Source organism: Acipenser ruthenus, chromosome 5 (genome assembly GCF_902713425.1).
Source record: "Acipenser ruthenus chromosome 5, fAciRut3.2 maternal haplotype, whole genome shotgun sequence".
In the NCBI taxonomy this organism is placed as follows: Eukaryota; Metazoa; Chordata; class Actinopteri; order Acipenseriformes; family Acipenseridae; genus Acipenser; species Acipenser ruthenus.
Window position 1 is genome coordinate 82,044,686 of NC_081193.1, and position 18,344 is coordinate 82,063,029.

Below are 18,344 nucleotides of genomic sequence, written 5' to 3' on the forward strand. Positions count from 1 at the left end.
ATCAGTATTCTAAACTAGTATATTTAGTTTATTATACATTCATTGTGAGGATGCTTAAATACTTTTAGCAACCTTTAATTTTCTGATAGCTCCACATAATGTTGCGCCTCCTAAACGTAATTTCTGGCAACTAGCTGTTAATGAGAACAGCTTTTAAACAGGCATGATCAAGTTAGAAATACAGAGAAAATGTATAGGAGAAGCACGTTGTTAGTAAAGAATACTGGGTTTCCCCTGGCTCAGGGAGCATGTACGCTGGCCCCTGGGGGAACAAGTGAGAGAAAACAGAGATTTGAGAAAAGTGCAGGGTTGCCCCCTGGCTCATGGAGATACCGGCCTCTCGGAGGTGAGATTGAACCGATCGGCCTCAAGGTAGGGGAGCATATATGCTGCCCCCCAGGGGGAACCTGGAATGATAGAGATTGATAAAATAGAGGCTCTTGGAGAAACCTCCTCTCAGGGGTCGAGGCCAGCTCGGCTGGGCCTAAGGTTGGTAAGTGATCATCACTTGCCCCCAGAGGGAGACCGTTGCACAGGTGGCGTTGTGTTTTAGAGGAGGTGGGGAGTAAGGTGGAAAACGAAAAAAACATACAGGGAATAAGTGTTCGACCCAGGGATTAAATAGGGAGGTTAATTGATAGATTGCTTGGTTAACTAAGGAGACGCCCCTGCACCTGCCTCCCTGAACAACACACAATGGCTACAAATAAAAAGTAATACAAGCCAGCTCTACCATTTTATGTTTGTCTCAGGTTACCTGCTTACAAAAAAAGTAATATACTGTAATCAATTATACATGGAAAAAAACAAAACAAATATATATATATATATATATATATATATATATATATATATATATATATATATTTCTGTTTTTAGTGCAACTCAGAGAGTAAAAACTGTTTTTTTACCTTTTCAAGCTGTGCATTTTGTTTGGATTTATACAAGAATTCTCCGACTGCCACAAATACTGAGAGTACGAGGCCTGCTGCCAGCACGATAAAGATTCCACCGATGTTCTGCACCCCCAGGGCGCTGGCTTCTTTGCTCTCCTCTTCGGGGCAGCCATTTCCCCTCCACCATTTCTCCTTCATCATGTGGAGCTTCCCTTCCTCCTGCAGCTGGAGAATTGCTATGGTGATCTTATCCCGGTAAGGAGACCCTGCAGTAAGACAATAAAGGTAGCAGATCTTGTAAACTGCTGTATCCACAGCAACATGCTTAGAAAAGCAAAGCATAATTCTAAGTCGCCCTGGATAAGGACGTCTGCTAATAAATAAATAAATAAATAAATAAATAAATAAATAAATAAAAATAATGGGATGGTTTTAAAGCAGAGGTAAGCACACATACAAAATCTGGAACTGTTTGCCCATGTTGAAATGTACCTGAGTATCTGATTAGGTAAATTATCATGTAGTGTTGAATTAATCAAATTGTTTGCTACTTCATTTAGCTTTCACTGCCTCTTAGTAAGCTTATTGGAAACTATGTGCAGATTAATTTAGTTGTGGAGTATCAATTCACACGCGTCACACATATTTCCACGATACACGGCCACATTACAATACAAACTATATCACAATACATGTCATTGGCCTAATATGCTACGTTGTATTAAGTATGATAGATAATAATGAGGTATTATTTTGTTAAAAGACAAAACTCCATGGTGAAACACTTACCAACTATAAACCAACTATATAAGAATGTATTATCCATAAAGCATTTCAAGTACTACAGGTAGCTGTTTAGTACTATTGTCCATGTACTGTATCACGATACACAATGTTGTAATATAAGGCTGTATCACAATTCATCAATAATCAATGACGCTTTAAAAGCTCATAATAATTATAAATACTATTCTTTAAATATTAAGAATGTTCTGCCACAGAAATCTAAACCCAGAAAAATGGGTCTGGTACAAAAGGATGTTAATAACTGATAACTGGAAAAAGAAATACAGGCTGATTTCGGTCCTTTTACAATGTGCATTTCAGCAAGCTGCAGTGCTCTTTCCTTGGCTGAACCAAGTCAAGAGGAAAATGCCATGTCAATGGAAAAACCTTTCTCATTAAGTGTAAATATTAATGTGGTGTTTTGTGCGCACAGTGAAATGGAACTCTATAAAAAAAAATCCAATATGGTACCTTTGCAAGTAACGTCCCTTGGGTCATAGAATAACACCTTTTTATACATGTATCTCAGGAGGCTGTGTGGTCCAGTGGTTAAAGAAAAGGGCTTATAACTAGGAGGTCCCCGGTTCAAATCCCACCTCAGCCACTGACTCATTGTGTGACTCTGAGCAAGTCACTTAACCTCCTTGTGCTCTGTCTTTCGGGTGAGACGTAGTTGTAAGTGACTCTGCAGCTGATGCATAGTTCACACACTCTAGTCTCTGTAAGTCGCCTTGGATAAAGGTGTCTGCTAAATAAACAAATAATAATAAATAAATAATAACACATACTTACTATGATTCAATCAATAATTTATGTTTGGTTTCCACTAAGTGCAGTCTTATATTACAATCAATTGCATTGACTCACCTAACGTTTTAATAAATCTCTGGCTTTATTTATATAATACTGTACATTTGGAGGATTGATCTACGTAGTGTTTTTTGTTTTTTTAACCAGTTTCAGTCTGGATTTCAGGCTCAGTTTGCACTGCGGCCTACTCTCGTGTTGCTTTACATATACACTATGAAGCGTATTCCTCTGTACTGGCTCACACCATGCTCATCCTTTTTTTTCTAAACTGGATTAATTTTCCTACATGTATAGTGTGCAACCAAGTGGAAAGCATCAGTGATTGCATTACTGTGTAGTAGAGTGTAACCAGATCGCCACCATTTTTTATACAGTCTTCCGATCAACTCATGCCAAAACATTATGGTTTTTTTTAAATTAAATGGCAGGTTATAGAATCAGTCTCCTGTTTACCACAAAGGAAAAAATTGTGAATGGCAACAGTGCTCATATACTCAAATGAGATCTTACATAAAGCTTGTCTGTGTACAACAGGGCTGATTTTATTGAATGGTGTCTTGCTAATAGACAACAACCACCCTCTTCAGGAAATGGAGAAGCTACTAAGCAGGGAGAAAAATATCCTTCTAGGTTAGTCAAGCCCTACAGGACACATATGGGTGATGACTGGCAAAGATGTGGTTGTATAAGCTTGCAATAAGCTCACAGCAAACATAATTAACCTCATATGTCATATTATCACATAGGTCATTTTATCTTGGGATTACCCATTCACTAACAGTTTCACGAACAAATAGCATATATTGACAGGCAATGAAAACAAGCGTTACTTTTAAAGTTTAATATCCTTACCGTCCTAAATACTAAAGTGGCATAAAAACTAAAAACTGTAAAACTATAAAAATAAAAACTATGGAAACACATATAGTTATTCCAAATAAAATCAATAAGACTTCTTTGGACATAAATTATTTTCCTTTGACTATAAAAATCTTGTTTTACACTGGATTTTTCTATTCATTTGTCAGCTCTACACAAAATACAGTAAGCTCTGTCTATAGTCATACCTAAAACCTACAAACCTAAATTTGATTAAATATGTGGAATGCCGATACAGCACTCAGTGTCTCTGTCATTCGCTGAATGAAAGGCCTGTGCTATCTCACTGTGTGAGTATATAATGTACATATGGTCGATGGTTGCATAAGGTTAGAATTAGCAATTTTAATGATGGCACTGTTCCAGTTGTTGGCTGTGAACAAATCCCCACGAGGGAATCATAATTCCAACTGCAGAGATTCCTTTTTAATACAAGCAAATATTAGTATATAAATCATATGCATATGTATTTATAAAGTCTACTTTATAAAAAAAAAAAAAGTTTTTTGTTTTTTAAAGTTGTATGTTTCTAAAGGTTTTATTTAATGAAATATGTACAGAAATATACAATACACACTTTTGTGTAATTAGGCTGTCCTTGATTTGTAATACTAATGGCATCTATGTATTCTATAAAATCTGCATCTACATGTTATGCCTTACTTTAATTTCAGCATCAGCAGTGTTTTTCAAAGAATCAATAAATGTCACTCTGCAAAAAAACTGGTTGGTAAATGACAGGGAAGAAGGCGTTCCTCCTCAATCTATTCATATCATCGTGTGTTCAGTTTTGCTGGCTCCACCTCCTATACTGTACACATAATCGCACAAATAGGGGCATGATCTTATACTAGGGTATACGTGTGTTCTGTGAAACACAGTCCTTTGGTTTCATATACAACCCCATATGCCAGTGTCCAAGTATAAGTGGTCTCATGGAGAAGATGGAAGAAAATGCAATATATGAGAGCTAAAATGCTGCTAAATTCACATTACTTTATAACAGCATGGTGAATTGTAACAGTAAAATGTTTTAATAACACATAATAAAGCATGGTAGGTGGATTTTAAATATATATATATTTTTTTCTGTTCAACTCTTCTAAAAAAGTTATTAAGAGAAAGATAGAGTGAGAGAGATATAGTACTGTATGTGGATCCAGGAACATGTAAAAAAAATACTACTACTAATCACAATTTGAATAGCCATATATATATATATATATATATATATATATATATATATATATATATATATATATATATATATTCTTCAGGGTATCTATGGATTATAGTACTAAGGCATCAATCTGTTAGTCCCTTTTTTTCATTCTAGGACTGCATATTACAGACAGCTCCTTGGATTTACAGCTGTAATTTGTTTTTAAGCATACTGTATGAGGAGATTAACATTCCAAATGATAATTAACAGCATGGCAATTGAATAGGTCTTGATTAAATCTAGACACATTTGCTTTTAACTTTGCTCTCTTCTGCATTAGTCTCCATGGTTGCCAAAGTGATGGAATGCTTTTATTTTTCCATTTCCTAGACGACAGAAATCAAAAGCAGGAGTGCATTGTGACTTACACACCACTCAAAGTCCTTTCAGTCAATTGGAGCACAGCTAGCCAATCGGCAGCAACAGCACAACTACAAGCCAAACCATTGAAATATACATTTAATCATACAATGATACTGCTAGCGGTTTCGTTATATAGCCACGTAGTTATACTAAAGCCAGATTGAGCAATCTGATTGGTTAAAAAGGTTGTGTGATCCTTCAAATGGGGACTGAGGATATATGTGGGGTTGAGTCACCCAAGAACCATAGTCACAAACTCATCTTAATATCTTACTACCATTCTCTGATTAGTTCAGTGTTATTCCTGATATTTAAGAAGTCACTACAGTATGCTGGCAAATATGTGTTAAACAAATAGTTGACAGCATCTACATCTTCATCATTTAACTCTGGTCTGCCAAAATGATATTATTTGTATTTGTCATTTATATCAGTAGCACTGATTCTACTGTTTTTATTCTTTATTTTACTTAAAAACATTGTAGTTCAGGATAGGGTCGTGTTGTTTTAAAAATTGGCTATATATGCCATCAGAACTGAACTAATTTAATTACTGAATTATCGAATAACAAGGAGCACTGTATTTCACTTAAAAAGGGCAACATCCTGTTGGCAAGACTTCATAAAATGTTAGCAAATCTTCCCCAATGAATCATTGATATGTTTCAATGCTGTGCTGTACTCCTGATCTTCCTGTGACAACCAAATTAAACTGAGCAAAGAATATACTGCAAGTCCTTTCTGCTTTGAACCCACTAAAAACAAATCGATATACATTTCAATGTTGAGTTGAGCGACACTTTATTATTTGGCTCTGTTATTCCTTTTTGTTTTGGAATAAAAAACAAAACAAAACAATGCATGTATGCATAGATTACAAGGGTATATATATATATATATATATATACAGTGTTTTGCGATTGCCTTAGGGGTTTGCGAACGTTGCTAAATAGGGCCCAATGCATCATTTGCTTCGCAACAGGCCTAACAACCACAAACCTGGTTCTAACCAACCCAGCAACATGGCATCGCCAGTGGTAAAGTTGGTTTGAAGTTCGATATTCATTTGATATTTGCAACCATATCACCTAGACGTTTCAAACCAACTTTATATGTGAAGATGAGCGGTTAACCTTTCCTTTAACTGTAAATCCTATAAATAATTTGTGAAAATCTTGCAAAATGTAAATATCATGCTATCATTTTTATTTTTGTTAGCTTTTTTGTACAGGAGAGACTTCTTGGGATTACTTCTTTAAGAAGGCTGAAAAAATTGTTGTTTGTTGTTGTCGTTCATGTTAAGACTAAATATATGCTTTAATATTTTTACGTATTTGAGATATTGATTAACTTATCCGTGTTTCTGCTGTCAGGATTTTTTTTGTGACTCCTCATAAAGACTTTTTTAGAGTTAAATATTGAGTGTGGGGTTGTTTTATTTTTTACAATAGGCATGCATAAAATGTAATTTGTCCTGCAAAGCTAAATATTTAATTTCAATGAAATTATGAAATTTAGTTCGGACGGTGGGTCATTTTTCATAGGCTGATATCATTTTCCAGAGTGACCACGATTGTTTGCTGACTTTTGCTTTAAAATAGCGACTTTCTGAGCCCGATATGGCGACTTTCAGATCTGAAAAGTTGGCAGCACTATATAGACACAGATATACCTATTTATGATATGAAATTCGATAGACACAAGTTGCAATCACTAATTTAAGATGCATTTAAGATCTTTCGAATTATAGAGTACATCTGTTTTAATCATAAAATGTAGATTTACTGATGACTTAATTAAGGTCTAGGTTTTATAAGATTGACTATAAATGTGTGCTACAGTCAGACATCTGCTTTCTGGTATGCTCAGTTGCCTGGCTGTTCCATTTATTTTTTACTAAAAGATAATACAAAAAATAATTAACATAAAAAGAAAATGGTACCACATATTTTTTTGCAAAGCATACCCCACTCACATGTCCAACTAAATATAAATATCAGAAAATATAAATATCATAAGAATTATCCATAAATCTTGCATTGACCAAATTAGACCTCACAGCCAGACTACTTCTGTCTTCCAAATGAGTGTCCCCCAAAGTCTACTTGTCTCTTGCATGGACATTGCAATATCATGATTTTTTGAAAAATTACTTTGCAGTCTCCACATGCCTCATGCCCGTAGTGACTAAGTAGCAAGAGCATGTGAAAATAACAATTTTGAGCATTAGGCCTTGTGTATTTGAAAGCTAGCTGCACTTTTTAGATTGCCAGACAAAGCTAATGTTTGCTAATCTCTAGATTTACACACTGTAAGACATACCTGATTTGCCAACCTCAAAGAAAGACTGAATACAAGTGCTAAGTTATATTTATAGATTAAAATTCTCAATTTTCCATAGTCATATACAAATTTCACACAGCATATTTCATTCAATTTTTTTATGTGCTATCAAACATATGGACCATAATCCATGCATTATTTAACAACAGCATAAAGTAATGGATATGAGGCTAGTTATTGCATGCTATGATGAGTACACATAGTGCCCATTAATTGATCGGAACTGAACCAAATAGTCAAAATAATTGCAGTAACCTCACCGAATGGATGCACTCAGAGCGTATCTTATTATCTGTATCTCATGTTATTAGCTATTTCCTGTGTTCTTCATTTAAAGGCTACCTGCAATTAACAATTATCCAAAACAACCAAAGGCATAGTGTATACAATGGTAACAGCAAATGTAAAGGTACTGTAATGAATCAAATATCAAACCCCATTGTATAAAAACTAAGGCTGTCAAGCGATTAAAAAAACGAATCACGATTAATCTTGAGATAAAAAAAATAATAATAATCTCAGTTAATCTTGGTTTTAATTGCATATTTAATTGATACAATTACTGCATCCATCTTATTTAAATGCGTTTTATTACTGTTGCTATTGTAATGTTGGAATGTATTTTCTATAGTTTTGGCCAGGTTACAGTATTTGCACTGTTCATATTATGTTATTAATATTATTAGTGTAGAATTAATACAGCAAAAATGATTCATTGGAACTCTGTTTTGTACCTTTAACTGGAAGACCTTAAGCACTGTGACGTGGCTGCTGAACTGTGGGGAGTTTGGTGGTGTCTTAGGACGAGGGGTACTTTGAGCAAGTTTCATTGAGCTCTGTACTCTAATGTTGTAACTAAAAGCAACAAGCCTGTGCAAAGGAAATAAAGAATAGTGAACTAAGAAATCTTGTTTGGACATTGTTTATATACTTCACAAGCTTGCCAGCTCCTCTAAAGAGAACACATAAACTTTACCATCCTACACTATTATTATTATTATTATTATTATTATTATTATTATTATTATTATTATTATTATTATTATTATCCAAAAAAACATGTTTTCCTATTTCCAGATTATTTTTATAGTTTTATATTTACTTACAATTCAGCATTGCTGTTAAATTATTTGAACCAACTGCTAAATCACAATGGAGTCAGTTTATTACTCACCTTACTGCATTTACAATTATCAGTTTCCTTTACTCATAAACTGATGTTTTTCATTTCCATTTAAATAATAATAATAATAATAATAATTTTAAAATCTCTTTTATTAATACCTTGAAATTGCCTAAATAAAACAAAACATTCACTGAGTAACGGTCATATCCTCCATAATTGTAAATAATATAGTTTAAAAATAAATGTGGTTGTTGAAATAAAACAAATCTACAAGGTCAACGGGTCTGCAGTCGGTAGCTATCCAACAGCGCTGGTTATAGTATCGTACTGAGCTTGATTTATGGGTTTGCAGCTATCCTGAATTTCTAAAGGAGTACTCTGTCGAAACTGACAGGTTTCATTTGTTGTTGTATTGTTGTCTGTAGCAGAAAAACGGCTACTGTATTTTGAGAAGTGAAAGCATGTTTGGAATAGTGGTTAGGGCCCTGGACTCATGACCGGAGGGTCGTGGGTTCAATCCCACGTGGGGGACACTGCTGCCTTACCCTTGAACAGTAGATACAAGTAACCCTCTTTCTATCCAATGAACCGTCAGATAGTTTTAAGAAAATAAACGTCCCATTAACAAGTCCTTCAGTTTGAGTGCTTGTTACATAATGCGGTTCCGTGACTAATTTTATATTCGTTTTATAACAGTGACCACACTCATTCAGTCCTGGCATGCACTAAAATTGTGCTGCAGGAAATTAATTACGGTATGCTAAGAGGGACAAGACAGGAGTGCGATTAACGTGTGTTAAAACAAAATGAATCTGCCAAAAAATGTATGTGTTAATCGCAGAAGTTAACTGCGATTAATTGATAGCCCTAATAGAAACCATTTCTATGGTGGTGTTTACATGCACAAGTCATGACAGTTTTCCTCACGACGTGTTTGCCGTACTTTTCAGGAAATGCGTTGCCATGCAGTTCTGATTTAGGGAAAAATAATCGGCCGTGCCAATGCAGATTACTCAATTCATAGTCATTTAGGAGAGGGTATATTTAAATGAATTCACGTGTTGTTGTGCACATTCTGAATTACGCCGCGCATTAGCTACTTGTTTGTCTGGTTACCTTTCCAACACACACACACCTGGATTCTGTGCTGCGAGTGATACACACAAACACACACACACAAGTGGAATCATATGTTACTTTCGTTTTAGATTAAAAACTACTTTTGTTTTTTTACAGTTTTGTATGTACATAAACCTGTTTACACACTAGTTTCTTTTGAAATGTTTATTTTATTATAGTTTTTCATTTTTTAAAGTAGTGCTTTATGTGGTAAGTTACAAAATAAACCGTTTTATGTTTAGTTGTTCATTTAAATACAGTGTCTCGGCTGTGCAGATTTTTGATATGATGTGCTTGAATAAAACTTTTGAGTTGTATCCAATAATTTGTCTTTCATTTTAATGTGGATGATGTTTAAAATGTACCTTGATAATGCTGTCAGTGGTTGTAGGTATGAGTATATCATGTTAAAGTACCAGTAGTCCATAAATGTACATTGTGTGTGTGTGTGTGTGTTTATTTTATACAGCCTTTCTGCTGTAGATTACGTGACATTAAGTCAGAAGAAATGGATCTTGACTGCTGAAATCTTGTGAGCCACAAGCACGATTCTGCTCCTGTTTACATGGGTTTTTACAGCTATTTTTATCTTGAGAAAGCGATTGATCCTGCCTTTTTGCTGTTTCACGATGTATTCGCGTGATAGTCATGACTGTAGAGTCGATTTTCACACGCATGTAAACCCAGACTATAAGAACATAAGAACATAAGAAAGTTTACAAACGAGAGGAGGCCATTTGGCCCATCTTGCTCGTTTGGTTGTTAGTAGCTTATTGATCCCAGAATCTCATCAAGCAGCTTCTTGAAGGATCCCAGGGTGTCAGCTTCAACAACACTACTGGGGAGTTGGTTCCAGACCCTCACAATTCTCTGTGTAAAAAAGTGCCTCCTATTTGTGTTCCAGACCGTCACAATTCTCTATGTAAAAAAGTGCCTCCTATTTTCTGTTCCGAATGCCCCTTTATCTAATCTCCATTTGTGACCCCTGGTCCTTGTTTCTTTTTTCAGGTTGAAAAAGTCCACTGGGTCGACATTGTCAGTACCTTTTAGAATTCTGAATGCTTGAATCAGATCACTGTGTAGTCTTCTTTGTTCAAGACTGAGTAGATTCAATTCTTTTAGCTTGTCTGCATACGACATGCCTTTTAAACCCGGGATAATTCTGGTCGCTCTTCTTTGCACTCTTTCAAGAGCAGCAATATCCTTTTTGTAACGAGGTGACCAGAACTGAACACAATATTCTAGATGAGGTCTTACTAATGCATTGTAAAGTTTTAACATTACTTCCCTTGATTTCAATTCAACACTTTTCACCTATGTCTGGCTTTGTCTGAGGCTGTGGTTGTGGTTGATTAAATCAAGTGCAATGGAAAAGAATAAAAAATAATATACATGGTTTCTCTCTTCACACGTTACTTAATATCTGATATGTTTTAGAACACGTCAGAAAATTGAAAAAAAGGTGTAAGGAGTTTAATTGACTGTAAATATCTACATATATAAATGAATATTTCCAGCTGACATAGATTTCAAAACTAATTTTGCATGGGTGAATTAATACTTAAAAATAAAAAGGTTTTGTTTTGTTATAAAATAATAATAACAACATTGAGCCATGTTTTGCCATGTTATAATTAAGCAGTAAGGCACGAGAAGGCATGGCTTGTGCTGGATATTGTCACTTCTTTGTGTGTTGTTAGACACGAGGTGCAGCTGGGTCCCTGCAACCAACCAAGAAGTTACAATATCCAGCACAAGCCATGCCCTCAAGTGCATTATTGCTTTTATAAAACGCATTATTCTATCAACCAATGGACCTGAAAACGTTGTTGAAATGTTGCTGAGTGATTGCAATGACATAATACATGTTTATTCTCAAGGTCTTATATAAGCAAAAATGGACACTACTCTCGATTTATTTTCTCAAAATAAATATTTGTAAATAAAATAATAGTAATTAATTCCATTATTATCATAATAAGGAAAATACATACCTGATACATTTAGTTCATGAAATAGTATATGCTTATCCACTTGTTTCTTAATATTTCTAAATGTTGTAAAACATTTTCTAATACAACTGTAAATACATCGGATTTACAGTGTTTTTCCATGTCTTTCTTACCTTGCTTACAAGGCTGTGATGTCTTTTCTCTCCGCCCTGCCAAAACTTTCTCCGCCCTTTAGACACTATGGGCCTGATTTTCAAAAATAACTAGGTCGCAAAGTGATTGCTAAAACTTGATTTGGGTCACTAAACATATGGCTTTCAAATGGTTGATATAAAACGGGTAATGTACCCACCTGCTGAAATTATGAATAACTTGATTTAGTTACATAAATCAGGTATTAAAAATAATTTTGTGACCTAGTTATTTTGCCCCTTTTGAAAATCAGGCCCTAAATGCCCCTCTCAGTGACGTCACACAAAAAAAAAACTATCAGGAAGTGAACGTCAGTCCCTCCTCTATCCATTGATGTGTGTTTCAAGCCTGTACTACAAAGTATTTACACGATCGCGGTCCTAGGAACCCACTTTGGTATGATCGTGTTAACACGATCCCGGTTCTTAAAGGGTTAAAGTGCAAGAAGATTTTTGCTTTCATCTAATCTTGTTTGTTTATTTGGCAATGCTTGGGAGTGTTCCCCTGACAAGATGTTGCTCCAGCGCTTTCTACTTTCTAGCAAGGGTGCCCAGCAGACCTGGGATAAATATAGTTATAAATATGGTTTGTGAAAAGTAACTTATTAGAAAATAATTAAATACAAATTGCAAATAATTGAAAATAATTGAATACAGATTGCAGAAAGTAACTATTATTTGAAAATAATTAAATATTTTGTGGAAAGCAATTATTATTTGAAAATATTTAAATATGAGTAAAGTAGTTTAAATACATTGAAATACTTTAAACTCTTCATAAATATGTAACTGTAACATACAGCAGCCTAATTATTATCCTGCATTCTAAGCAGGTTAAGTCTTGTCCTTGAAACTGCTCTATTTCAATTAGATTTAATTTGATCAATTAATTGAAATATTGTAATATTTTATTCCAGTGGGTAAATATATGAAAACAATGCAATATCTTTAAATACTGGTTTAATGGCCTGTTTTGAAGTTATTGAATTGAACATGCTTAGCATTTTCCTCGTTAGAAATCCTCTTTAACCACCATGAGGTAATTGAAGGACTTGGTACACAATTATGCATTTAGAGTAATAATTAGGTTTTAGTTTTTGATTATTCCTTAACTATTTGGGAATAGCTGAATATATCTTTTTTTTCAAATAACTATTAAATAGTTTCAAAGAGTATTTGTTTTCTGCCAAAAAATGTAAATATTTTCAAATAATATTTGACTTTGTGCAATTTATATTTGAATATTTGAACTATTTGAAATAGTTGGTGTTTACAAATAAAATATAAAATAGAACTATATTTGTCCCAGGTCTGTTGCCCAGTAACCCTGCAGGGAGGGCTCGGATCTGTGACCGCCGGTGACAGATAATTTCTCTCACTTGCAATCCAGCGTTGGACAGTTTCTGTACTAATGTACTGTGGATGCTATGATTAGTGTATATCTGTGAGGTGCCTGCCTTCCAGGTAACATTGTTGCTAGATAATTCACTCCCATTGGCTCTAGCGTATACCAAACAGCGCAAGAGTTTAAGGTGCTTTTTTTTTGTTGCTTTGTTGGGATGAAGATAAAAGGCAGGCAGGTTTTCTGGAAGTTTTCATAGGTACTTCTCCAGTGAAGCTACTGGGCACAAGCGGTTTCTGGGCTCTTCAAACATGAATCCGTGGTGAGAGTCTTTGTTCTGTTTTTTTGTACTTTCATTAAAGGCCATGGTGGCATAGCTCTGTTTTCATCTGTTTTTATAATAAAAGAGTCAGCTTTTAGTTGTCTGTTTCCTTCCTTTCCTCTGCATCTGAAATGTAATTGGACATCGAACCAAACTTTACTAACAAGACCAGTAGCTGTGTCAGGGTTTAGGGCATCAGAATGTCTAATAATTTGAATGTCTCTTTCTGTTATTGCGAGGTGACATTGTGTTTTATCCTGGCCTTCTCGTCTCAGTTTTTTAATTGTACCCACAGGCACGTTATTTGAAGTTGTGAATTCTGTGTCACTCATTAAACTCCAGGATAAACTTAGCAGGGGGCAATTTAATCCACCATGGAGCCGAACACAGCTTCTTATTCCATATTGCTCACCTTTACAATTTTTGACTGCGCCATAGACATCTCTAAGGATAATATTTAACTGTTCTTTTGTAATTAATTTAAAGTCAGAGTGTATATTTTTTCAGAAAGTAAATCATTTAAGCATTTAACAGCCCAAGTTGATTGTTTTATGGTATTCATTTCATTTCAAGTTTTTTTCTAGCATGTCAATGTTACATTTATGTACCTCAGCATGACAGGTCAACTTTTTCTTTTCTTCAGTTTTGGGAGAGTTTCTCTTATGAATTGATGCCGCTTCGTTTTGTAACCGTTCATCAATTGTCTGTTCAAAAGTAATGTTTTCAGTATTTTCCATGACAGCAGGTATTTTGACAGGTGTTTTCTTTGGGTTTGCGTGGCACAGTGATACATGGTTAGCACATGTGCTGTGATTTGCCTTAGCTCCTATGGACCAATCAGCATGCAGCATTCTAACACTCTGTTTTATAATGAACCCTGTTACACACAGTGAAAGTACAGGATGCTACCCCCTATGCCTTTTAGAGGCTTATAACATTAACAAAACAGCAATCCAAAGCTTAAAATTATGAATCAGACCCCTTAATGATGTTTAGTTTATGTGTAAATACTCCTGGTCACAGATATTCCTGGAGCCTTTTTCAGTGTATGAACCTGCTGAATAATGCACTTCTGGGTTGCACTAGAGGAATGTATTACACGTCGTGACTTAACTCTAAGTAGGTTCCAAATTACTCAGCACATTCCAAGGTTGCATATTTTGATATATATTTAAGATTAAGCTGTGTGCTATATATGATGATCCACAAATATGGCCTGGTACATACATGAAAGTAAACTGTCTGTGCAAATAACTAATAGCATTTGGTTGCCAACATTCCTTTTTTTATTGTCATTAACAGTGATTAATGTAGAAAGTTGAAAAGTCTGACATATGACATACCCATGGGAGTGCCGACTCCATATGCCTTGGAATCTATAAGGCCACCAATCTGTGTGAGGTTACAGTTCCGCTGTGTAACAAACTCAATGGTCGTTGACTCCATTAAGAAGGCATAATCAGAGGTGAGCACACGCTGGATCCCTTCTTCATTGTTCTTCACAAGCACAGAATGTTTTCGGCTGTTCATGAATTCCCACATCTTGTCATATGTTGAGATTTTTGATTTCTGGAAGAAAAAAACATTGTTACAGTTTATTTAAACTAATGTGAAGTTGTGTAAAGCCCTTATTTATTGAAAAGTTTAGAGCAACTTCAATTAACAGCAGGAATAGGTGTAACCAGTCACAATACAAAGGCCTAAGTTATTTAAAAGGTTTGCAAAAAAAAAACATTAAAAACATTTTTTTCAATCTGGTGTATTTTTGTACATAAACACAGATATATTTTATTCACATATATTGTGTAATAAAACAACAGAGGAACTGAGCAGAATTTATCATCTAAACTCATGTAAATACGTGCTGGGGTTTTAGGCCTCAAGAAACACAAATAGAAATATTAGGCACAACACAACACTGCACTTTAAACCCAAATGTGGGTTTACATACAGTACAATCGAGTGTTAAAGTCAACTTTCCCTGCTGTTTCTGTGGAAGGCCAACTTATATTGCTTCTTATATATTGGTCAAGCTTATATACCACTGTTTAAATAATTGAATCTTTAAGGAGAGCAAGTAAAATGTTGTAAAAAAGTAAAATATAAATATTCTATAAATAAACGTATTGTCCTTGCTGTCATAAGATGTGTTGTCTTTTTTGTAATTCACTGTTCATGCATAAAAACAGAAAGACATTCTAAAATGCACATTTTTACAAAATATATATATATGTATATATTTTTACAAAAAATACCAGCTCGGTCTGATTTAAACTTTATATCACTAACATACATGCACAAAGAGAAAGCCCAAACTGCTTCTAAGACTAGTGCTTAAGAGCTGAATATAAATAAGAATATGGCAAGCAGAAATTACTGCAGATGTCTTCTGCCTACTTTGTTAGTACTCACATATTTCTCACAGCAAGACTTATACATATAAACTAGAAAATTACCCATATTCAAATACAAGGCAAGCTTTCATTTCTATCTAGACTTAAACAGACATTAGGTTAATTTCCATGCAGTTAGATTATTTATTTTCAAATGTCATTAAAATCATGTAAAAATAAATCTGTAGATTCAACATTGATCTTCTGATAAATATGATAAAAGAAGACGTGTATTCAAAGTTGTAAGTACAAACACCAGAACCTGTTATTACTATTCAGTACAGGTGCATAACTTTAGGTTAATGCTAAATACCAAAATGAATCAATGAAATTTCTGTTTTGGGTGGAATTCTTGACATTCTTGATATGAATTAGCCAATGCTCCGCTAAGGAGTTTAAGATGTAGTTCACGACTGGTGCATTTCAAAAGGTATCTATTACTTTATTGTATTATTCAGACTTCCTGTTTGTGCCTTGGGCTCAGATCACACATATCTGGGCACTCATTTACACCACTGGACCTTGGCCTGGTGACATCATCAATTAGTTTCCTGTTTACACCTTAGACAGTCACTTGGCATATCGCAGTAACTCAGGTAATATCTCACTTCATCAAATGATATTATTGCATCCACAGCCATTTCAAATCTAAAACTCCTCCACCAGGACACCAGGAATATATCTTCATGTAGGTGCGTGTGTGTGTGTGTGTGTGTGTGTGTGTGTATATATTGTAACATAGCAGGGAGGGGGTTAAAAACCTCCCTGTGTAAGACATGTGCGCAGGCACATTTTTGTTAGTTTTGCTTTATTGTTTAGTATAATTTGCTAATTGTTTTATTGTTTAATTATCCCCTGCACCTGGTGATTATTATTAAATTAGAGCCAGGTGCAGGGGATAAAAGAGGTGCAGTCAGTCTGCTCGGGGCTGCTGAGGAGAAGGAGGCAGAAGGGGTGCTCTGCTTCCAAACAGTCGTGACAAGGACAGTAAAAGTAAGTTTACAGAACAGAGTGTTTTGTTGTTAGACAGGTAAACGGCTTAGCCTTCCGGCTAGTTAGTACTCAGTAGAGCTAGGTGTTTGTTTGGTTTTATTTTGTTTTGTGATTATTAAAAATAGCGCATCAGCGCGTGAAAACCCTGTGTCTGGGTCAGTTTTTAAAGGGGGAAAAACCGTGAGTGGTGCGAGTCTTATTACAATATATACCACTGGTTATATATATATATATATATATATATATATATATATATATAAACCAGTGGAGTACCACAGGTATCAGTATTAAGTCCTCTGCTATTCCTAATCTACATTAATGATTTAGATTCTGGTATAGTAAGCAAACTTGTTTAATTTGCAGATGACACATAAATAGGAAGAGTGGCAAACACCGTTGCAGCAGCAAAGGTCATTCAAAATGATCTAGACAGCATTCAGAACTGGGCAGACACATGGCAAATTACATTTAATAAAGAAAAGTGTAAGGTACTGCACGCAGGCAAAAATGTGCATAATAAATATCATATGGGAGATATTGAAATTGAAGAAGGAATCTATGAAAAAGACCTAGGAGTTTATGTCTTCATCTAGACAATGTGGGGAAGCTATAAAAAAGGCCAACAAGATGCTCGGATATATTGTGAAAAGTTTTGAATTGAAATCAAGGGAAGTAATGTTAAAAACTTCACAATGCATTAGTAAGACCTCATCTAGAATGTTGTGTTCAGTTCTGGTCACATCGTTACAAAAAGGATATTGCTTCTCTAGAAAGAGTGCAAAGAAGAGCGACCAGAATTATCCTGGGTTTAAAAGGCATGTCGTATGCAGACAGGCTGAAATAATTGAATCTATTCAGTCTTGAAAAAAGAAGACTATGCAGTGATCTGATTCAAGCATTCAGAATTCTAAAAAGTATTGACAGTGTCGACCCAGGGGACTTTTTCGACCTGAAAAAAGAAACAAGGACCAGGGGTCACAAATGGATATTAAATAAAAGGGCATTCAAAACAGAAAATAGGAGGCACTTTTTGCACAGAGAATTGTGAGGGTCTGGAACCAACTCCCCAGTAATGTTGTTGAAGCTGACACCCTGGGATCCTTCAAGAAGCTGCTTGATGAGATTCTGGGATCAATAAGCTACTAACAACCAAACAAGCAAGATGGGCTGAATGGCCTCCTCTGATTTGTAAACTTTCTAAATGTTCTTATGTTTTTAATTGAAGCGAAAAAAATCAATCTGACATGAATCGTTTCAAAGTGCACCAAATCTTAATCCAGCATGCAAGAATCCTTAACTGAGTTTTTATTCCAAATCAACCTGACATGAAGAGTTCAGTTTTTGTTGTTTTTTTCTTTAATCAATTTTGCTTTGCCACATTGTTGCAGAACAAGGCAGAAAACAGTGCTTTTTGACACCCTATATCCGCGACAGAGATATGCCTGCGTTGCTCCTTTTTTCAAACGATCAATATAGATTCCGGCTTTGTTGCAACATGAAATTATTTTCAGATGCATAGTTGCACAGCGCACGCTTTTTATTAAACAAAAGAGCTGACTTCACTGCAGAGGTGGCATCCCATGCGTACAGACCGGGATGTTAACAGT

General features: G+C 35.1%; 1 protein-coding gene across 4 annotated transcripts in view; it reads right to left on the reverse strand.

Annotated features, from left to right (window-relative positions):
- Nucleotides 1–18,344, reverse strand: part of LOC117402639 (glutamate receptor ionotropic, kainate 2) — a 211,012-nt gene that overhangs the window by 10,189 nt on the left and 182,479 nt on the right. For all 4 annotated transcript variants that reach the window (XR_009328750.1, XM_034003986.3, XM_059024630.1 and 1 more), the window contains 2 exons: nt 14,695–14,920; nt 912–1,162 (listed from right to left, as the gene is read on the reverse strand). Coding sequence is in view for 3 of the 4 variants with exons in the window: in XM_034003986.3 (XP_033859877.1) it covers nt 912–1,162; nt 14,695–14,920 (477 nt within the window). In the remaining variant the exon portion in view is untranslated. The remainder of the gene's footprint in view (nt 1–911; nt 1,163–14,694; nt 14,921–18,344) is intronic.